The sequence below is a fragment of the Aspergillus viridinutans genome (assembly GCF_018404265.1).
Source record: "Aspergillus viridinutans IFM 47045 DNA, scaffold_6, whole genome shotgun sequence".
Lineage (NCBI taxonomy): Eukaryota > Fungi > Ascomycota > Eurotiomycetes > Eurotiales > Aspergillaceae > Aspergillus > Aspergillus viridinutans.
The window spans coordinates 730882-753587 of record NW_025091222.1 but is presented as its reverse complement, the minus strand read 5'-3'; the positions used below and the strand labels follow the sequence as shown (position 1 = coordinate 753587).

Sequence of the window (22706 nt, the reverse complement as noted above, 5' to 3'; positions counted from 1 at the left end):
AATTTATTAAGAACTATTCCTTAATTACTTTACCTTTAACTAATCTCCTAAGAGGAATAAAAGAAGGAAAGAAACTAGGATTAGTAAAGTTTAATCTTATTAAAAAGCTTATATTTTAAAGACTTATTATAGTCTTTTAAGTAGTACTACTATTATATTACTTTAATCTAGCTCTACTAATTTAGATAGAGATAGATACCTTAAAGGATAGTATAGCTAGTATTCTCTCTTAACTAGATAAATAAGGAAGATAGCATCTAGTAGCCTTCTAGTTAAGAAAGTTTATAGGAGCTAAACTTAATTAGGTAATACTAGATAAGGAATTATTTACTATTATTTATTTCTTTAAATATTAGTATTAGTATACTAAAGGAGCTATATATTAGATTAAGGTCCTTTCTAATTATACTAACCTATAAGGTTTTATAAAATAACTAAAGTTAAATAGCAGACAGGCCTATTAGTTAATTTTATTAATATTATTTAATTTTATTATTAAATATTAAAAGGGAAAGGCTAACCCTACTAATATATCTATAAGATAATATAGTAACTAGATTATACTATAGTCTAATAATAATAATATTATTATACTAATTTATAAGTAAATGGTTACTGTGCAGTTACTAAGGACTAAGGGTTAAGATAACTATAAATTAGAGCTAGATAATATACTATTAAAGCTCTACTATTATAAAGACTACCTATAGTAAGAGGTGATTTACTAAGATAATCTATAGTAGTTAACTAATAACTATTTAATACTATAAGCCTTAGTTAAGTATACTACTTAAAAGAAAAATATTTATAAATATAAAACTACTTAAGACCTTAAGGGGTTAATTAAATAATTATAAACTAAAGATATTAAGGCTTAATACTAAATTACTACTATTAGGCAGGATACTATAGGGTAAAAATATTAGAATATTAATTCTAAAGATCTTTTATAATTTAAAGGTAAGTTATTTATACTTAATACTAAATAATTAAGAAATTAATTAATTAGTATTTACTATAATAAATCACTAGCTAGTTACTTTAGTAGAAACTATACTAAAGCCTTACTAAGATAAAAGTTTCACTAAATAAATCTATAAAATAATATTAAAGCATATATTAAAGAATATCTAATATACTAAGGCACTATAGTACTAAGGTATAGACCTTATAATAAGCTTAATTTATTACTATAACTATCCTATCTATTTAGTAAACTATTAATAGATTTTATAACTAGACTTCTAATAATACTACATGAGATTAATCTAATTAATAGTATTTTAGTTATAGTTAATAGATTCTTAAAATAGTCACTCCTCTTCCCTATCTTAATAATAATAACTATAGCAGAACTAGTAGAACTATTCTATTAAGAAGTTAAATTAAAATTTAGACTACCTAATAGTATTATTTTAGATTAAGGACTAGTCTTTACTAGTAAATTCTAAGTAAAATTATATTATATTATAAAGATTAAATAAAGACTATTAACTATATTTTATGCCTAAACTAATAGCTAAATAGAATAGATAAACTAAGTCCTTAAAAGATATCTCTATTATTTTATTAATAAAGAATAAAATAACTAAGTAACTCTGCTAAGAGAAGCTAAGTTTACTATAAATAAAGTAATTAATATATTATTAAGTAAATCCCTATTTAAAATCTTACTAGGGTATAATCTAGACTTTTATATATATACTAAGGATAGCACTATAGGGGGAGAGATCCTAGCTATAATAATATAAGTATAAAAATTTTTAGATCTTTAAGAAAGATTAAAGAAATAATAGTATAAAGCTAGTAAAATATAAGTAAAGTACTATAATAAATATTATAAGAAGTTAGTATTAGAAAAAAGATAACTAGTAGGGCTATTAATAAAGAATCTTAAATTAAAGATTTTAAGTAAGAAGCTAGCTCCTACTTTTATTAGACTTTTTTATATACTAGATACTATTAGATTATAAGTATATTATCTTACTTTACCTATAAAATATAATTAAATTTATAATATCTTTTATATATTATACTTAGAACTATAGAATTAGATAAAGTATAATTAATTACTACTAATGCTAGAGCTTAAAGATAATAATAAATAGAAAGTTAAAGAGGTTAAGGATAGCTATATTATTAGAAATAAATAGTACTATTTAGTTAAATAGAAAGACTAATCTTTAGAATATAACTAATAGGTTTATACTAATGATATAACTAATGCATGAGAAGTAATATAGAAATATAAGAAAAGAATTACTATTATTAACTAATATAAAGGTGCCAGGAAGGCTTAGCTAAGGCTAAGTATAATAGATAAAGATAGAATATAATACTAACTTAAATATCCTTAAGTACTAAAGGAAAAGACTAATTAATATTAGTTAAGTAAGTCTAGCTAGTAACTACTATTTTATTATTATAGAAATAGATACTAATTATCTTAATCTCCTCTATAAAAAAGAGAAGAGAGGCAGCCTAAGCTATATATCTAATATTATTAAATATAAGTTAAAGAGCTTTAGTTAAATAATATATAGCCTAATTATTAGTAGTAGCCCTAGTATTTAGGTACTAAATATAAGCTATTTTAATATAATAACTTTTAAGGAACTTATTATACTTATTACTCTATAAGAATATTAGTATTAAGATAGTACTATAGTAATAAATTAACCTAGAAACTTATATACTATTTCTTTTTCTTTTCTATAATACTATATAACTAATAGTAGTTCTACTCTATATTCTTAAAGATATTAATAAGCCTAAGAAGGATAACTAAAAAGTCCTTAAAAAAACTTAGATCCTAGGTATACTAGGGATTAAAGAACCTAGTATACTATTTAATAATAGTAGATAGATTAAGGGCATTTCTAGTTATACTAGGCATAGCCTAGAAATAGCTATTAATACTAAAATAATATATAAATCTAATATAATATATAGGTTTATAGAGTAAATAGTAGGTATTATACTAGATATACTTTATAGAAATACTATCTATAAGCTTATAATTAACTTTAAAAGGAAGGCCCCCTTAGGGGTTAAAGTTCTTTAATATAATATAGAGGTAGTATATATACTAGTACTTTCTATAGATAATAATATTAGCTATAATAAAACTTAATAGTAAGGAATATAAAGAAGTAAAATATAGTAAAAATAAAAGAGAGATTATAAAATTTAAAAGGACTTAAATCTTAAGTATTAATAAATAAAGAAGAATTATAATACTAAAGAAAATACTATAATATAAAAGAGAAGTATTAATATATAAAGTTAAAAGAAGAGAAAATATAAATAAAGATATAATTAAAGATAAATATACTATAGTTATTATCTATAATAATATTATTTACTACCACACCATAGTATATAATAATAAAGAATATAATAAATTTTAAAATATATAAAGCTAATATAATAGAAGTATTATATCTATCCTATAATTAGTTATCCTTATTAATAATATTATATTATATTAACTATTATAATATTATTTACTCTTTAGGAAAATTTAAGGTTATATAACTCTAACTAAAGATAGTTATTATAACTAGAGAAAGTATAATTATAAAGGCTTAGCTATAGCCTAGCTACTTAATTATATAGCTACCCCTTATATCCTAATTATTTTTAACCTCCTATTTTCATACCTTAAGCTACTTTTAAATCATTACTAAATATATCTAGGATAGATAGTAAAGATAAATAGTATTCCTCTTATCTAATATTTAAGAAGATAAGGATTAATTTTATTATAAACTAATCTACTACTCTCTATCATTCTTTTCTATTAATTATCATCACCAATTCTTACCTAGTCAACAGGTTATCTACCCTGTGACGTAGATCCTTACAGATATGTAGCTTCAAAGGATCAAGCCATTCTCTCATAAGGCTGATGGAAACCCCACTGTGGCAGTGCAATCGCGCTGCAAAGTGGAGCTGCACTGCCACACTTCCACACTTCCGATAAGATGGAGCCAAGGCAGCAGCCCCATTTCTTTACCTAAAAAGGTTGTCTGGTCCTCTTCATGTTCCCAGTGCGCCAAATATCCTCATTCCTTAAGGTTTCAAACTATCTGAGGCCGTCCAATATAACGGGTACCTACTCAGTTATCTCTGGGGGAAGCAGATAATTCATGCTTTGTTTTCCTCGTCTATCTGCCATTCTGCCCTTCTGTTTCGTCCAACTATGTCCGCGCAAGAGTACTACAATTCAGGCTATATCGGTGGCCGAAAGCCAGATACCCCATTCAGCGACAACGGCAGCAATCGACCATGGACCCCGCCATCCTCGACGGTCACTCCAGGACCTGAAATGTCCTACTCAACACGAGTAGAAGATCGTCCTTACAACTATGGTGCCTCGCCCCCGCCCACAACCAGCTATGGGCGTCCTCAGAACGTATATCCATCCCAGCCTTTGGGTGGTATGGCTCCGGGATTTTCTTCGCAGACAGAACCGCAGCAGTACGACAATGAATATAACAACTCTGGTCCTCCACCTTACACCCAGCACTACTATGGCTCGCCACAGCAGTATCCCCCATATCCTACACATGACGCCTATCCTGAGCATCCGCCCACTCAGTCGCCGTATCCGCAGGATCAGAAGGATGAAAGAGGGTTTATGGGAGCGGTTGCTGGAGGCGCTGTAGGCGCCTACGCCGGTCATCAGGTCCATCACGGCGTCCTGGGGACTATCGGAGGAGCGATCACTGGATCTCTCGCTGAGGATGCGATCAAGAAGCACAAGAAGAAGAAGGAGAAAAAAGAGGGCAAATCGGGCCATGGTCGCCGCTCCTCGTCCTCCTCTTCGTCGTCCGACAGCGACGACGGGCGGGCCCATCATCAACACCATCCTCCGGCGGAGCCCTCTTTCCGAGGCAACTTTTCCGCCTCCTCAGCAGAGATTAGCCTCGAGCACGATTACGAGCTGACGGCTAGATGCCGTTCCATCTCAGGAGAACTGAATCGTTCGAGTATCTCGTTGAACTCGGTCCTCTCGAACCACTTCGGTTCTTTTGTATGGGCGCGTGGCGGCAATTTTGGAGCGTCGGCGAGAAATGTGCACCTTGCTGAAGGTGGAAGAGTGCTTGATGCTGAGCTGGCCGATGGAAACGGACACTGGAAGAGGGCATGGGTGAGATTGGATGAGCGGATCACGAACCAGAACGGGCATCTTGTATTCCTGGATTGATGATCGTGAGGCTGGTACCCTATTTGTTGCAATTCAATGTCAGCTGATGGCTCCTAATGAAATTCAACCTTGTGGTTAACTCTAATAGCAGTTCTTAGGACTAGAAAGACTTAATCATCTCAGTTCAAGTCAAGATCATCCATAGTCTTGTATTTTCCAACAAAGGTCGTAGCCGTGGAGAACGGCTGATGACACGACGAATAGCCTCTGAGCGGACTGAACGCATTCCTCAAGTCGTCAGACGGTCCTCACTTACAACTCAGAAGTGAAGACTGAGCACGTCGTGCCTCTAGCAAACAGCATGCATCATGTGACTGCGCCTGTCTCAACATGAGGTGATTGTGTTGTTTGTTTTCCCCTTCCCAAACCACTCACTTAATCTCAAATTCGGAGTTTGTGAGAGATGGACTCCCTTCCCACAGAGCTTCTAACCATAATCCTTCATCATCTCAATGACGAAACCCACGCGCTAAATGCAGTCAAGGACCAAAGGGAGAGATGGCAGTCCGGAAGCCTCGCAAGGTATACAGTTGTTGCACGCAGATGGCAAGCGATTCTCGAACCGATGATATGGGAGACGATATTCCTACTCAAACCAGACGCTCTGATAAGGCTGGAGGTGTACACATCTGGTAGGCCACATCGGATCGCAAGAATCAAATGGGTAAGGAAAATTCTCTGGGAGCCATATGTCAGTTTTGCGTTCCCAGAGAGCCTTTGCGAAGCGATGGAAGACTATCCAACGGCCCTGGCTTGTGTTCTCCCGTACCAGTATCACCGTTTATATCATCAGGCTTTTGCAGGTATCTTCCGCATTTTAAGCCGATGGGAGTCAACATGCGACGAATCGACGGTTGATCTATTTCTTCTTGTGGAGCATCCACCATCTCCGAAGATGTCCATCCGAGTATGGAATTGGGACTATGAGGACTCTACTGTTGAAGACCTCTGGCGGATGGACTTGATAGACCACCTAGTGCATCTCACGAAACAAGATGCTTCAGCATATCCTATACTACACAATGTCAGGTCTCTCAGTCTTGAAACTGCCGTGACCAACATGCGACCTTCGGCGTTCTTTCAGCTTTTGAGCCGGTTGCCCAACGTTCGCCGTGTTTCAGCTGGAGAAAGTTTCTTCATAGAACCATTTGCACTCCGTGCCCTCCGCGAGGAAAGACAATGTTTGTATACTTCATGCTCAATAATTCTTATGATTATTTTCACTGGACGCTGACGACCTCTTCTTACAGCACTTGTCCATTGTCTTCCTCTAGTCCCGCCTTCGGTCGAGGAGTTCGAGTATGAGATTGCACCGGATCGAGAAATGTCGTGGACGCCAGTTGATGATGCAGCCAATTATCTGTCGGTCAGGGGGCTGGATGAGCTCTCCATTGCCTTTCGAACGCTCGCCATGCGACTGATAGTCCTTCATCTGACCAATGTACGGGTCAACAGTGAACTGTTCTGGGCGTCGCCTGAGGAAGACAGGGTCATCGTTGATACACTCAACTGGCCGGTGCTAGAGGTCATTACAATAACGAACACACCTCCATATACAGCAGACGGTATGTTCTGACGGCATGGGGTACTGATTCATGTTACGCTAACTCAATCAGGGAAATGGATTCTGGAAGTTGATCCCAACAGAGAGCCATTGATGGAAATGGCAGATTTTGACAACGGATGGAATTACGATGAACTGGGATTTGACGCACGGGGACTGATTAGAAGTGACGAAGTTGACAAGCTCTACTCGGCAATGGGCAAGGCTGCCCAGAGAATGCCACGTCTGAGATACCTTGAGTTCGGGTTCCGTGGTGAAACCGGAGACTGGGAAAGCTTGATATTCTCTCGGAACCTGCAGACACGAGAGGCTCATTTAGAAATTAGCACCGAGTGGGAGTACGATCTTGGAGACGAGGTCATCACAGCCTGGGGCCTAGAGGGTGAAAAGGCCGAAGAATTCCGGACATACTGGTCGATCGAATTCGATCACTGGCCTTCAGGAGATACTGGCGTCGAAGAGGAGGAAATCTCGGCACGTCCTATCTGATAGCTGTTGAGTTTGCTGGAGTGTGTGCCGGCCGTTGGGTGAATCTCTCGGGTTGATTGCTTGCTGCATATGAAAATGGGTACCTGCCCCAAAGAAACCCTTAGGTAGCCCAAGGAGACAATCAAAATATCACTGTGAAAGAAATCTTGATGATATTACCTTACAGTAGAGAAAGGGGCTTTGAGACTGTGTAGAAAATTTTGTAACATACCAGCTGCTGGTGAATATATCATTAAGCTCAGCATAATCACTTTCTAGACATTCATAGTTTATTCTGTGAATGCATTCAGACTGCTACCACCAGGTCGCCTGTTATTCAGTGTTCAGTTTATTTGTGACTGTCCACTGTATACTTGCCTCCCTTGCCATTGCCATTTACTCCTTCCATCACTCCTCTCTTCTTCTGGCAACTGCTGCACTCTCGCTTCCTCATCTCCTGTGCCTATTCTGGTATTTCAACACTGTAAAGGAGACAGATCAATACCATATCATCATGGTCTCATCTCAATGATACTCTGGGTAAGCCCTTCCAGATCTTGTCTCCTTGCCATCTTCTTACCAGAAAAGCAGAACTAGGATCCCAAAGTTCGAGTGCTTTCAACAGCTCTTTCAAGCTACAGAGCCTTTAGATCTCCTAAGGAACATCTCAATGTTTTAAAAGCGACATTTTCTGTGTGCGGTTTGCCTACACTTACCAAGACGGAGATCGAGTATTGTTCTGCGGATGAGCCTTGCGATGGCAGGGAGAATGGTGATTAGGGGACTTGAAAAGCTCTCTAAAATATGAAGAGTGCACTGGACCTAAAGAAGCGATCTCCGAGGATGAACCTACGCGAGGATGGCCAGAGCCAGTAGACACTTACTCAAGAACGGAACGAAGGGTCTCGCCAAAGCAGGTGCCTGGAAGCAGACCAGGTGCTCCTCCGGATATCGGGTTGCGGGGCATGACAGTCGAGGAGATCAGGGAGGTCCTAGATGCGGCAGGCAGTGCGTCGACTTCAAGTGTTATTGATGCTCTGCTGGAATTTTGATGCACACCTCGATCCAGAAAGTCAGCTCTGTAGCTCCTTATTTCTAGACGTATAGCCCATGTTTACATGCCTGGGTATGCCAGGAGACATTATCCTCACGTGGTAAACGTGAACATACCGATTACCTGGAACCCGTCCCAAAGCAGCATATTCACCGCATCGGACGAAGTGCTAATAGTATCAGAGAAAAGGACAAGGGGGTCTGGCCCAGGTCCATCGCCACAGCCAGAAGGCTGCAGGAACAGATGATGACTGTCAAAAGTATACATGATACGGATCGGCCACAAATCAGTGGTCTCAGTACACATCCTGCTTAAGGACACTGCTCAGCACCTTCTTTCTCTTTTGAAATCAATGCCTTTCCTAAGGCCTCTGTCATCTGCTACTTACAGTGTCTTTCCTCACACTTCTTCCCCTCCGTTCTTATTTCTCCCCACTACAGACGTAATAAAGGCAGATGATAACAGATATCAATGATATCAATTAAATCCTAAGAATGATCGGTATTTGCATACCAGCGTTCTCTGTTTTGTAGCCCCTTGTGATTTATTTGTAGCGAAAATTACCGCAAAGGGACCCTGAAGGTACTGACAATCTTCTTGCGTACCCAAAATCGAGAATGCCAATATTTAGCCCATTTTCTACAGCTCTTTCAAGGAACTTTAGACAATGAAAGTAACAACGGTCTCAAGATTGGATATATCCTTTTCATTGACGAACGCCAATACTGGTGAGAAACATTCCTTCATGAGTGTCTGGGCCTCAATGCGGGTGTCACATCACAGATTATTGTTGTCATCATCTGCAGGCTTAGCTGCACAGCTTCTGGGGTAAGGACAGATATGATTTATATTGATAATGATTATAGGACAGTAAAAGCAGCTGTGGCTTTGTCGACACCCACAATGTACAATGTGAGGACTCTGTGAGAGTAACCATGCCATAAAGACTAGTGAATGTGAGCGAGTGCAACACTGCAACATCTGGCAGACCTGGCCACCCTAACACCACCATCTCACTCACATCTCCCTCTGTCATCACTACAAGCATGCTTTTGTCTCCTTACCATAACCAAACTTCGCATCTGACAAGATCTCTACCATGGGGTTGATAACCTCTCTCCCCTGCGAGGTCCTCGGCCTTGTTCTTGCAAACTGCGAGAGCTTTACTCAGCTACGCGACGCGACATTGACTTGCAAGTCATTTTACTCAGCCTGGAAGTCCCATACCGGGTTGATTCTCTGGAATATTGGTCAATTTGAGATCGTCGGTTTTACCGACGCGTTGATCGCTGTAAGCACTTTTCTCATTCTCCCGCTGGCCCTTGAGTAGGCCTATCCTCGCTAATGAACCATAAACTTCTAGGTGAGAGCAACAGAGATTGCAAAGCAAGCGATTCTGAAGGGACATCTCCCACCCTCTCCATTCCCTCTGGGTCAACTGAGCGGAGACGTCCGCAAACCAACACTGGATGAGCTGAAAGTTCTGTTCAATTTCCGGCATTTGGTCGAGTGTCTTGAACGGCTTGCCAAGGACGACAGTCACGCATACTGGTGTGATTTCATTGAAAGTCTCGAGCCGGAAGACAGGATCAACGCGTGGATGGTGTGGAAGGAGCGCTTTCATGTCGCGTTGTATCGGAGCTTTCTTTCTGGCGCTGCGCTGTATCGTGCGTACCACGAGCCATTAACTCTGGCAAGCACTTGTGGTCTTCCGCATTTCCTGGACAAATTCTGGAGCAATATGGAAGACGAAGACGGAGAGGATGAAGAGGAAGAGCAAGAGGAAGATCATCACAGTGACCCTTTTACGCCGGCTGAGAAGCGCTACCTGGTCCAGTATCCCATATTCAGATTTGAGGAATTCCAATATCACGGGGATATATTCCAGCCTCTGGCGGATATCTTCGTACAGGAGAGCAAGAGAAAGACCGAGGTGGTGAGTACGTTAAGAGGTGCGAGTCTCTATGAGCGGTACGGTGCAAAGCAATATGACCCTGATATCCTCGAAAGAAGTCATTCCCAGGCGCTCTTCCATCAACTCTTGCAGTTCATGTTCGTTGCGCATAGTCCGATGCTCAGAAAAATAATCCGAAATGAGGATGGAAGCGATTATCAGCAGAGGCACAATGAACCGACACTCAAAGAGATGATCGGACGTAGCCGTACCGTCTCCGTTATCTTTTTTGATGTGTTTAGTCTCGAGGAGATTATCATGCCAGAGGATGTGGAAGATGCAGGCGAGACGTTCGTCCTTGCACGTCCCGGTGTCGAGCGTCCTATGGTCGATGAGGCTAACTTGCCCGGACTTGAATATGCGTCCCGCAATCTTGGGCTCTTCCTCCACGAGATTAAATGGTTCTCTGGCCAGCCAAATTGCTACTGGCCAGGCTGTGGGACCCCTCCTCCCGAGTTTCAGTTTATGCGATACATGCTGGCCAAATACTTCCACCTCCGGTTCAAAGACGACACGTGGGATTGGGAAAACAACCGCAACCACGCCCAGCCTATCTTACCCTGGATTAGATTCATCATTAGCGGTGATGTCTTCTGTGAGCGTATTCTGGTGGACGAATGTGAAGGCGCCTGTGCCCTCTTGGAGTCAATTAATGCTCCCATTCCTGAGCCTCATTTTGTTCATCGTTCTTCTTGGCCATGATACATGTATTCGGATTTGATTTCTCATCGAAGATATGATGGAATCATTTCCATATCATCAAGACCGCTTGAGTCTCATTGGGTGAGGCATCGAAAGGGCAAGTCAGTAATGAATCCACTACGCCGAATTTAAGAAAAAATGAGCAGTTGTCTGCCATTCATAAAGTACTAAGATGTCAAGTCTTTCCACCGCCCCTGACGAAGTGGTATGTACACTCGATGCATTCTTACTAGGTTGTTCGAACTTCGAACTACGGAGTACTGCCGAACAGGATAAAGTTTTCACGATAAGGTTATTCAGGTTGAAATTGAATACGGATACTTAGCCAATCAACATCCTCCATCCGAAACTATTGCGTCTCTAGTGGCGAATCTCCACTCCACCGTCATATGCCTGAAGAGGCAAGAAATACGGATACGGAGAGGTATCGAAGTCTTGCAGTTTGCTATATTATTCGTCTGCCTGATGACTTGAGCCATTATCCCATCCGCTCTCACTTGTCTCTTCCCTACTCACTTCTGGCAGTAATCTCAGAACCATGGGAAGACCTGAGACACGTGCCCAATCCTCTGAAAGCGATGGACCTCCACCGTATTCACCCGTGAATGGTGAACTTGTTGCGGAGTCGGCTGATGTTCGAGGTAAGTAAGTGACGATGTCAAGTGGTATATTGTTAACTAGGCCAGCCGATGGACGAATTGACGTTGATCTGAACTCGAGGATTGCCCGCACACTCGCTCAGATCGTCGAGCTGCAACAGGAAGACGTCCACAGCCCACCTCCCAACTATGAGCAGGGGCTGCAACAGCAGCAACGTCAAGATTATCAACTACAACCGATTGAGTGCAACATCCACCTCAATATTGTGATCCAGATTGTTGGTAGCCGCGGCGACGTCCATCCTTTTATCGCCCTAGGTACCGAGCTGCAAAAGCACGGTCATCGCGTCCGTCTAGCCACACATGATGTTTTCGCAGACTTTGTACGATCGTCCGGACTCGAGTTTTATCCCATCGGCGGTGATCCAGCGGAGCTTATGGCCTTCATGGTGAAAAATCCCGGCCTCCTACCGCAGATGAACAGCCTTCGGGGCGGGGAGATCCAGAAAAAGCGAGCCATGGTTGCAACGATGCTTGACGGGTGCTGGCGTTCGTGCATCGACGATGACCCGCTTACCAAGGTCCCCTTTGTGGCGGATGCAATTATTGCGAATCCGCCCGGCTTCGCGCATGTGCATTGTGCGCAGGCCTTGAGGATCCCGGTCCATCTGATGTTTACCATGCCGTGGAGTAGTACGACTGCTTTCCCTCAACCGTTGGCGAATTTGCGGCCGTCGGATATGAGTCCCCGGACGGCGCACTGGGTTTCGTATGGTGTGGTAGAGTGGCTGACCTGGCAGGGGTATTTATTCTCTGTCTGCATGCAGTTCATACAACTTACACGGACTAGGTTAGGCGATGTGATCAACCGATGGCGAGCCACTATTGACTTGGATCCCATTCCTATGGCCGAGGGGCCCAGTTTGGCAGAGACCCTCAAGATCCCTTTCACGTACTGCTGGTCTCCAGCTCTGGTACCAAAGCCTACGGACTGGGCTGAACATATCGGTTAGTACTCCATTGTGTCTACCCGGAATATACTCATAACCATAGATGTGTGTGGCTTCTTCTTCCGGCATCCACCGTCGTACCAACCACCACCAGATCTCGAGCAATTCCTTGCTTCAGGGCCACCACCTGTGTATATCGGCTTTGGAAGCATCGTTGTGGACGACCCGCAACGCTTGTCTAATACAGTATTGCAGGCAGTTGCAGAGTCGGGTGTTCGTGCCATCGTGTCACGAGGTTGGAGCAAGTTGGCCGGAGACGGGAATCCAAACATCTTCTTCATCGGCGACTGTCCCCACGAATGGCTGTTCCAGCATGTTTCGGCGGTTGTCCACCACGGAGGGGCTGGAACGACCGCCTGTGGTCTTGCCAACGGGAAGCCAACGGTCGTCGTACCTTTTTTTGGAGAGTGAGTCCGCGTTCTTCTATACACTGGCCAAGGGCTCACTAGTGTTTAGTCAACAATTTTGGGGAAGCATGATTGCAAGGGCTGGGGCAGGCCCATCTCCCATTCCCCATGCTACACTCAGCGTTCAGAATCTGGCCGACGCTATTCGATTCTGCCTCAAGCCACAGACCGTTGCTGCTGCGCGTGAAATTGCCGCCAAGATGCAGTATGAGTCGGGCGTCACTGCCGCCGTACAGTCCTTCTACCGGCATCTTCCGCTGGAGCAGATGAGATGCCAGGTATTCCCAGACCAGGTTGCTGTATGGACATACACGAGGTTCAAGCGTGAAATTCGATTATCGAGGAAAGCCGTGCAGATTCTCATCGACCACCTAAAGATTGATCCAAAGAATCTCCGCTGGTGAGTTTGCAATCTCCAATTTTCGTCGCGACACTGACGCGTCAGTTATGATATTAAACCGATCGTCATCGAGAACCGCCGCTGGGATCCCCTCACTGGCGTCACCTCCGCAGCCGTAGGCACCGGCACTGACCTGCTCAAAAATACCACGAACATGTTCTACAAACCGTACAAAGAACTCGCTCGCAATAGGACCGAAGTCTCCTCCGATGGCGAAGAGCGCAACCCTGTTGCCACCGCCGGGGCCATGGCAGGGCAATTTGCCAAAAGTTTCGGACAGTTCATGGGGTCGTACACTAGGGGTGTCATTGTAGATATCCCGCACGCTGCAGCGGAGGGATTCCGGCAGGTCCCGCGCCTGTATGGCGAACAGCCCAAGAACTACGGGGCTGTGCAGGATTGGAAGTCGGGGGCTACGGTTGGGGGAAAGAACTTCGTGGATGGCATGATGGAAGGATTCTCGGGGCTGGTCACTCAGCCGATCAAAGGGGGGAAGGAGGAGGGCGCGCTGGGTGTTGTCAAGGGTTTGGCAAAGGGAACAGCGGGATTCATGACCAAGGTTCCTTCCGCTGGACTGGGGCTCGTCGCGTATCCATTTCAAGGTATTGTGAAGAGTATTGAGTCGTCGGTTAGGTCCAAGACGAGGAAGGCTATTATCACGGCGCGACTACGGGATGGGTATGAGTTGAGCAGACGGGAGGCAGTTTCGCAGGAGGAGAGACAGTTTGTCCTGCAGAAGTTTCAGAGTCTTTTGTGCAGTACAAATACCTCCCCTACCTAGATCTGGGAATTGGGACTCATTCAGGGGCTTCAAGCCTGGCCTAAGGCACAAATCGATATCAAGGCATCAACAAAGTCACAGGACTGTGTGGGATGAATCGGATGATCCATTGCTGGTGCCACGCGCAGACACCAAGCGAAGGACGCATCAGGATAAAAGCCAAACACCATAGAGTCAAAGCAATAGAAACCTTTTACTATTACCACTATTATGATTTAGCCTCTTACTACAAGCATAACATTTACTGCAGCTGTCAGCTCATTACCCTTGGTGCACTGTGGCATCTCTTGTCGCACTTATCCCAACATGGTTCGCACGTCTTGGACGTAGTTGTGCCTTCACTATACTTCCTCTGCATCTTGAGACACGCGAAGCATCCAAGTTATGGTGCAATAGTAATGGAAGCCAATACCACGGTCGCCCAGCGCCTTGTCCCAATTGCTCCTGCGCCAGCTAGGGCACCCTGCGTCGACCTGGCAGACTTGACACAATGCCCTTCAACTGCCAAGCTTGTGTACGCAAAAAAAAATCAAATGCGATAGAGCTGTGCCAATATGCCCAAGCTGCAGCAAAGCAAAGCTCCAGTGCATCTACCAGGCTCCACTGCCGCGGAAGAGGAAGCGAAGCCATTCCGAAGATGTGTATGAACGTCTAGCACGGTACGAGCGCATCTTGCAGGAGAACAGTCTTCTCCCTACGGGTTCTACATCGACCCCATGCGGCAAGGAGACGGAAGCGTCGTCAATCAGTACACGGGACCCAACCCCAGTGCAACCCGCTAGGTCTGGTAAACTCCTTTCCGCCGAGGGCAAGTCTCGCTATATTGACAATGTTCTCCTCCTTGAAGCTGGAGAGGGCGACCTGTGTGAATTATCCGATTCCGACCACGACGACTACAACGATGACACCGGAGCTGATGAGGGCACCCGGACTGGACTTCTGGGTGTCCTCGCAGCACATACAGTCTCTGGGGCGATACTTGGAAGCACCCAGAGCCTCACTGGCCAACATCCCAGCTATGAGGAGGCTACGAAGCTCTGGAGTGTCTACGTGCAAAACGTTGACCCCCTTTGCAAGGTCCTTCATGTTCCGTCTGTCGCAAAAATGGTCGACACAGTCGCAAAACAACCTGCTGCGGCCTCGAAGACTGACGAATGCCTGCTTTTTGTTACCTACTATTTCGCCGTTTTTTCCATGGCAGATGCCGACTGTTTGCAAGCGTTCAACCAGACAAGGAACCATTTGATGTCGAGATATCGGTCCGCTGTTTGCCAGGCACTTGTCAATGCGTCGTGGTTGAAGACTACAGCGATGCCGGTACTACCGGCTTACACTCTTTTTCTCGTTGCCATGCGCACGCAGATCGATTCTCACACGTTTTGGATTTGACAGGCATTGCAGTTCGCCTCGCACAACGCATGGGGCTCCACCGTGATGGTGAAAACCTGGGATTGCCACCATTTGAGGTCCAGATGCGACGGCGGCTCTTTTGGCAACTGCTTCCACTGGATGGCTATGCGGGCCAAGTTTGCGGTACTGGGATCTCGATATCGCCGAATAGTTGGGATACCAAGCAACCGCTGAACATTAACGATGAACGGATCTTCCCCGGCATGACGCAGCAGCCTCAAGAGCAACGAGGCGCCTCGGAAATGATTTTCTGCTTGTCGCGGATTGAGCTGTCCAATTTCTATACGCGAACGGGTGTTAAAATGAAGGAAATCGGTGGTACGATTCAATTCAGGGAGGCAGAGGACATCAAGAGGCTCATTGACGAGGTCGAAGATCTCATCGAGACAAAGTTTCTTCGATACTGCGATATCCTGAACCCCTTGCACCTTTTCACCACGGGAATCGTACGATCTGCCACCAATGCCGTCCGATTGCGTGCTCGAATGCCACTGTTGCTGAAGCAAACCATTACCGACGCGCAAAGGAGGGACCTCCGCACTCTCGCAGAAAAGATCCTCGATACAAATAGCGCCATCTACGGCAATCCCAGCATGAAGAAGTTCCGGTGGCAGATGCAAGCTTTCTTCCTGTGGGATGCCCTTCTTTGTATCCTTCTTAGCCTGTCAGAAGTCGGCTTCTACTGGACGTCGGAGCTAAATACTACCTGGAACAAGGTTGCAGAAGTCTATTCGAATCACGAAGAACTTATCAAGCGCAAGAGAACCCTGCACGTCACCATTGGTAAGCTAACTCTCAAGGCCTGGCTCGCGAATCCACCCAGTAATTCGTCCCCGGAGCCGGCTTTCATAACCGCGCAGCGCGCACAACACGAACGGAAAGTCAAGAGGCCGCAGGAGAGCGTTGATGAAATGGAGGAAACCGACAAGGTTGCGGACGGTATATTTGCTTGTGATGAGCTTTTTCGCGACATTGATGGAACAGGCTTGGATCTTAGGAGTGGCTTCACTCTCGACTCTTCAGATTGGGTGGTTTGGGATCAGCTGTGTCGAGGGACAAGTCTGGGCTGAGCGGGCGGCTTTCATGCCCAATGTCTGCGTGGACTCTTACAGCACGATACATTGACACAGCTCATTTACGATGAGTTCCTAATGGGAGAGTGCTGGCCATCATTCGTTTCAACAGTCAACATGAAGCCGGATAGTCCTAGCCCTGTCCTCATCATAGGAGTTGCGTCAGGCATTGCTATTGGACAACTGGTAACGAACAATGGCATTGCTGACATCGTCTTCGAGGCCTCTTGAGGACCCTTCTCCTATCTTTACGGTCCAGCAACATGAGGCCTAGCTGTACAGAGTATATGTTGTCTAAACACGGCCGGCCCCGGGCCCGAAGAAAGGCCCCCTCCCGTTGGACAGCGCGTCGGTCGTCACGGGCGATCCGGGTCCGAATCGGAATACGTCCCGGTGATTGGCTGCTTGATACATAAGAGATATGTATAATAAGTATAAGAAGTCAGGCAGCCCAGAATTAAGAATCAGTGGATGATATCCATCCAAGATGAGCGATAAGAGCCCGAGCGCCTCCGACGAGGGCATCGCACCTCGCCCTGAGAAAGAAGACCTCGAAGCAGCCAAAGTGACAACCTCAACCGAGCCGTCCTACAAAGACCCAGATCTCGCCACATGGAGAGGACCCGATGACCCAGAGAACCCCAAAAACTGGCCCAACGGCCTGAAGTGGAAGAACACCTGGATCGTCTCCCTCTTCGTCCTCATCTCACCCGTCTCATCATCCATGATTGCCCCGGCCATGCAAGATCTCGGCGACAACCTGGGGATGCGCACCAACGTTGAGGTGTACCTCTCCATGGCCATCTTCATCCTCGCCTACGCCATCGGCCCCATCTTCTTCGGTCCTGCTTCGGAGCTCTACGGTCGTGTGAGTCTGCTTCAGGTCAGCAACGCGTGGTACCTAGCCTGGAATCTGGGATGCGGTTTCGCCAAGACCAAGGCTCAGCTGTTTGCTTTTCGCTTTCTTGCTGGCATTGGTGGCAGCGCGCCGCTGGCAATTGGAGGAGGTGCCATTGGGTAAAGAGAGACGCAATCGCCGGATTCTTCCTTTGCTAACCCGTCTTGCAGCGACATGTGGAGCGCCGAAAAACGCGGCAAGGCCGTGGGCGTCTACACTCTTGGACCGCTCCTTGGACCTGTCATCGGGCCAATTGCCGGCGGCTTCATTGCTCAGTACTCAACATGGCGCTGGGTCTTCTGGGCAACCTCGGCTGCCGCGGTCGGAGTCCAAGTCATCGGATTCATCTGGCTGCGTGAGTGTCACCCGGCCACGCTCCTACGCAAGCGACGCGACCGTCTTGTCAAGGAGACAGGCAACGAGAATCTGCATACCGAAGAGAAGGTAGAGACGCTCGCCTACAGCTTCTCCATGCGTTTGAGCGGCCGGTGCTCCTGTTCACAACGCAGCCCATCGTCTTGTGCATGGCCATCTACATGGCCTACCTCTTTGGGATAACGTACCTCATGCTCGCAACGTTCCCCGAGATCTGGACGGCGGTCTACCACGAGAGCCCCAGCATCGGCGGACTCAACTACCTCTCCATCGCCATCGGGTCGTTCGCCGGCCTCTTCTTCAACCTCAAGTTTGTTGACCACATCTACAAGACCCTCAAAGCGCGAAACAACAACGTCGGCAAGTTGGAATTCCGCATGCCGTCGTTAGCCATCGGCTCCGTCCTCAGCACCATCGGCCTCTTCTGGTACGGCTGGAGCATCGGGAACACGCACTGGATCATGCCCAACATCGGTGCTCTGATCTTCACCGCAGGCACGATTTCCTGCCTGCAGGGCATGCAGACGTACATCGTCGATAGTTACCAGACCTACGCAGCCAGCGCTATGGCCGCCTGCGCGATCCTTCGAAGTTTGGCGGGCTTTGGGTTTCCGCTCTTTGCTCCGTACATGTGCCGGTCTCTGGGCTATGGATGGGGGACTAGCGTGCTGGCGTTCGTTACCGTGGGTATTGGCTGGATAGCGCCTTTTGCGTTTTAGCGGTTTGGACCCAAGCTGCGTGCCATTTCCAGGTATGCTGCTGGCTAGAGTGGACTGGACGGAACCGTTGGGATAGTCAAGACTGGGTTGATTTCGCACCAGAGATTTGGTTCTTTGAAAGCTGGCATGGAAGAAGTAATAATTGTGACTTGCTGTATTTAATAAGTTACCATAGACAATCCCTCTCATGTATAGGTTTCTTGAAATGTACAGCTAATCCACAGTACAATGAGGCACGGCGTAAGACGCATCCTTATCTCTTAACAGGGTACCTTGCCAGTCTGATACCCCGCACCTCTTTCTACTTATGTATATGCAAGAGTCTCATCCATGCCATTCTCACTCATATAAGCGTTTCTCTGGAATTGCTGCGAGCTAGAATTCTACACTTAGCAGCATGGTCTGTGTGGGGTGCCAACAGCATCTGTCTCAAGATGCTACTTGAGGCTAACCAGTCACTGCTTCGATGGCATTGGTCGCTGACTGTGGCTGTTCTGTATTACTAGAGTTACATCCATAGAACTCTGTTCATTAGCTTCATTCATGGTCTGGTGAACGTTGGGACCTGGGAATTTGACTTAACACGTGGGAGAGTTGTAATCATGCCGAAGAGTCTAGAAGGGGATAATGATATGCCACTATGTCACAACCAGTAGCCAAGTTATTGCCTAGACAGAACAAGACATTCAGACGAGACATGTCAATCATCTCAATGCATCATAAACATGCTCGAATGGTCGGATGTGATTGGTGGTGCAGATACACAGAAGAAAATGTCAACCAATCATATCACAGAGTGGAGGGAGTGCTCTCTTCTACACACTCTGATTGGTTAATTTATAGATCAGCCAAATAAAGCCATTAAAGCTTAGCAGGCCCACTTCTGTGTATACCTTCCTGTTCCTGATCGGCTCTGGATATTATTGAAAATTTAGACGGTGACAACATCTGGGCCAATCTGGGGTTTGACTGTAGCGATGCTCCCTCGAGTACACATTGGTGATTAATGAAGCAATAAACACGCTGATCTCAATAGAAAAGAATCTAAATATCCCCACTTCCTTGATCAAACCCGGAAATCGGCATTAACTGCAAGATCCGACTGTATTACTGGCCATGAGGACATATCGCTTACCAGTAGATATCTCCGATAGGCTGTACTAACAATAGTAGGTGCACAAGTCCTGCCTGTAGGATGTGACGATCAGCGCATGTGCTGGCGAGTGTCACTCTTCATTTGTTGATCCTGACAGCAGTATGTTGTGGTACCAACAGGATAATCAAGGTACTTGCATTAATATAAAAGGATGTCGAACTGGCCAACAGGTGATAATGAGCAAGGACTAACTTCCATTCATCATGAAGGCCAACACTTTGGTGCCCTTGCTGGGTCTCTCTGGCAGCGCTGCCGCTGCGGCCGTGGCTGCGTCCAGCAACACCCCCTTTGGGTATGCCTCTGGCTCCAAGGAGTCCATTGCCAACCTGAAGGACAAGGTCGAGAATGTCGTGTGGATTCTGCTGGAGAACCGTAGTTTCGACAACATCCTGGGTGGTGTGAAGCGCAAGGGTCTGGACAACGTTGTCAACAACGGCCCCTTCTGCAACCCCCAGAATGTGAGCGATCCCAGCAGCACCAAGTGGTGCAGCGTCTACAAGGACTTTGACTCGGTCAAACACGACCCTGATCACTCGATCACCGGTTACAACATGGAGTTGTATGGTACGTACACTCCAAGCACCGCGGCCATCGCCAACGGGACCCTGAAGCCCAGCATGAACGGCTTCGTGGAGCAGCAGCTGGTGCACCACAAGGGCATGGATCCCAAGGTGGCCAGTGAGGAGGTCATGGGCTACTACTCCGAGGACGAGATCCCCACTCTCGTCAACCTGATTGACGAGTTCACCACCTTCAACTACTGGCACTCTTGTGTCCCTGGTGTAAGTCACTATTCCTGCTGAGAGTCCAACGATACTGACGAGAATAGCCCACCAACCCCAACCGCCTGTGCGCTCTTTCCGGTACCTCCGATGGCCACGGCAACAACGACAACAGCTTCGACGTCTCTGGCATCGACATCTCCAGCATCTTCCAGGCTGCCAGCGAGAAGGACATCACCTGGAAGAACTACGACGGCACCAACGGTGCCTTCCTTTCCGATGCTCTCTTCTTCAACTGGACCGTCCAGAACGCCAAGCAGAACGTCGTCCCTCTCGAGAACTTCTACCAGGACGCCTACCTCGGCCTCCTGCCCCAGCTCTCCTACATCAACCCCTCCTGCTGCGACCTCGACACCAACTCCATGCACCCCTCTGGCAACGTCTCTTTCGGCCAGGTCCTCGTCAAGCAGGTCTACGATGCCATCCGAACCGGTCCCCAGTGGGACAAGACCCTCCTGCTCGTCACCTTCGACGAGACCGGCGGTTTCTACGACCACGTCCAGCCCCATCTGGCCGTCCGCCCAGACAGCAAGACCTACACCGAGAAGGCCGCCGACGGCAGCTCCTACACCTTTAACTTTGACCGTCTGGGCGGCCGTATGCCTACCTGGCTTATCTCGCCGTACACGCCCAAGGGACACATTGAGAACTACGGTGTCGACCCTGCCACCGGCAAGTCTGCCTCGTACAGTGCCACCTCTGTTCTCAAGACCCTTGGATATCTCTGGGATCTGAAGGACTTTACTCCTCGTGTTTCGCACTCGCCTGCCTTTGACCATCTGATTGGTCCTAAGAAGCGCGATGCGCCTCCAACCTTGGCTAACCCCCATCCTTTCCCTGATGCCGTTTAAGAGTTGATTGCGAACCTACTCAAAATTATGAAGATGCCTTAAGAGATTTAAGCATTGGATATTGCTCTTTGCCTTCTTGTATATGATGTTCTCATTCTGATCTTATAAAATATGACCTTATCTACTGAAGCAATTCATGTTCGAGGATATACGAGTTTGATTTCTGAACCACGAATGATTTTACAAGTGGTGGCGGAACTAATGCACCGTCCTTTTCGCATCGGTAGGTTTCTGTCCAGTAAGCACGTGGAAATAAGAATAGAGATGCAGGTTCTCCAGCTGCAGCTCTTCACGAACACGGGCTAGGAGCGCATCTGTATCCTCTTTCGACCAGCCTAATGTACGAGTGAACAGTCGCATAGAATACACCTCTAGACTTTTCAACAGCTGGTAGGTGTAAGTTCCTCCAACTCTCTTCCATTTGGGGTCCTCGCTCCATTCTCCCAGTGGGACCTATAAAGCTTAGTACGGCTCTTACACATGACAGATGGGTAGGGGAAATGAGCCTACCTTGAATACCTGCTCCGTTACCTCCACAAACTCAGCACTCTCCATCCACTCCCTCTGCTTCCCGGCAACATTGATCCTCTTCCCAAACTTCTCTGCCGCTTCCTCCAACAGCTCCTGCCACTGTCGTACTGCGTCTGGAACACCGCTATCACCATCATCAGAGCAAAGCCGAATATCATGTTCCTTGACTTCCAACCATCCACCAGGGACCAGATGCTTGTAGGCATTCTGATAAAAGCCCTCCCAATCTGCAAGCAGCCCACCCAGGGACTGCGCGTGGATGAGATGGAACGCCTGCTTAGCCGAGAACGGCCAGTCCCCTTCGAGATCATGGTGCACAAGCCAGGTGCAGTCAGACCGCTGCATGTAGGTAGGATCCATAGCGGTGAGGCGAGCCCCGGCATGCTCACTATCATGGAAGTTTTCAACCCAGACGGCACTCCGTGTAGCAAAGTCAAGAACCTTGTGGTTTCTCTTCAATGGAGTTGGGAGCGGCGCGACGAAGAGCTTATCATCTAGCACCATGCGCCAGACATAATCGACTGCGCCATGGCTCGCTTGGGCGTCCTTATCATCCGGAAAAGGGAATTCGGCCTTGAAGCCATAGTACCGATGTCCGTTCTCGTAGGTGTGATTGTTTCGGGCTTCCAGCCAGCTTTTCTCCATTTGTGCCGTATCGTGGGTATAATTCCATATCGAATAGGACGGGTGTGAGAGTTGAATTGGAGAGGCAGTGGGTATATAGCTATATATAGATGCCTTAATACTAAAGCCTTGGCTA

At 46.0% G+C, this 22706-nt stretch overlaps 8 protein-coding genes across 8 annotated transcripts; 7 read left to right on the top strand and 1 right to left on the bottom strand.

The window, feature by feature from the left end:
- Nucleotides 1–4204: 4204 nt before the first annotated feature.
- Aspvir_008116 (putative glutamine-serine-proline rich protein) lies at nucleotides 4205–5212 on the top strand (the record flags this gene model as incomplete). Its single annotated transcript, XM_043271292.1, has 1 exon — nucleotides 4205–5212. One exon carries the CDS (start codon nucleotides 4205–4207, stop codon nucleotides 5210–5212), a length of 1008 nt encoding a protein of 335 aa, XP_043127227.1.
- Nucleotides 5213–6107: 895 nt separating this feature from the next.
- Aspvir_008115 (uncharacterized protein) lies at nucleotides 6108–7265 on the top strand (the record flags this gene model as incomplete). The annotated part of the gene is made up of 3 exons (XM_043271291.1): nucleotides 6108–6393; nucleotides 6463–6777; nucleotides 6829–7265. The coding sequence occupies 3 exons, from the start codon at nucleotides 6108–6110 to the stop codon at nucleotides 7263–7265; spliced, it is 1038 nt and encodes a 345-aa protein (XP_043127226.1).
- Nucleotides 7266–9397: 2132 nt separating this feature from the next.
- Nucleotides 9398–10954, top strand: Aspvir_008114 (uncharacterized protein; the record flags this gene model as incomplete). Its single annotated transcript, XM_043271290.1, has 2 exons — nucleotides 9398–9589; nucleotides 9662–10954. 2 exons carry the CDS (start codon nucleotides 9398–9400, stop codon nucleotides 10952–10954), a joined length of 1485 nt encoding a protein of 494 aa, XP_043127225.1.
- A 655-nt stretch (nucleotides 10955–11609) lies between these two features.
- Aspvir_008113 (putative sterol glucosyltransferase) lies at nucleotides 11610–14151 on the top strand (the record flags this gene model as incomplete). The annotated part of the gene is made up of 5 exons (XM_043271289.1): nucleotides 11610–12355; nucleotides 12404–12561; nucleotides 12607–12970; nucleotides 13020–13370; nucleotides 13416–14151. 5 exons carry the CDS (start codon nucleotides 11610–11612, stop codon nucleotides 14149–14151), a joined length of 2355 nt encoding a protein of 784 aa, XP_043127224.1.
- Nucleotides 14152–14549: 398 nt separating this feature from the next.
- Aspvir_008112 (putative C6 transcription factor) lies at nucleotides 14550–16631 on the top strand (the record flags this gene model as incomplete). The annotated part of the gene is made up of 3 exons (XM_043271288.1): nucleotides 14550–14665; nucleotides 14721–15410; nucleotides 15461–16631. 3 exons carry the CDS (start codon nucleotides 14550–14552, stop codon nucleotides 16629–16631), a joined length of 1977 nt encoding a protein of 658 aa, XP_043127223.1.
- A 490-nt stretch (nucleotides 16632–17121) lies between these two features.
- Aspvir_008111 (MFS transporter) lies at nucleotides 17122–18626 on the top strand (the record flags this gene model as incomplete). Its single annotated transcript, XM_043271287.1, has 3 exons — nucleotides 17122–17651; nucleotides 17703–17976; nucleotides 17997–18626. The coding sequence occupies 3 exons, from the start codon at nucleotides 17122–17124 to the stop codon at nucleotides 18624–18626; spliced, it is 1434 nt and encodes a 477-aa protein (XP_043127222.1).
- Nucleotides 18627–19985: 1359 nt separating this feature from the next.
- On the top strand, nucleotides 19986–21415 carry Aspvir_008110 (putative phosphatidylglycerol specific phospholipase C; the record flags this gene model as incomplete). The annotated part of the gene is made up of 2 exons (XM_043271286.1): nucleotides 19986–20564; nucleotides 20612–21415. The coding sequence occupies 2 exons, from the start codon at nucleotides 19986–19988 to the stop codon at nucleotides 21413–21415; spliced, it is 1383 nt and encodes a 460-aa protein (XP_043127221.1).
- Nucleotides 21416–21613: 198 nt separating this feature from the next.
- Nucleotides 21614–22591, bottom strand: Aspvir_008109 (uncharacterized protein; the record flags this gene model as incomplete). The annotated part of the gene is made up of 2 exons (XM_043271285.1): nucleotides 21614–21868; nucleotides 21926–22591. The coding sequence occupies 2 exons, from the start codon at nucleotides 22589–22591 to the stop codon at nucleotides 21614–21616; spliced, it is 921 nt and encodes a 306-aa protein (XP_043127220.1).
- Nucleotides 22592–22706: the final 115 nt, after the last annotated feature.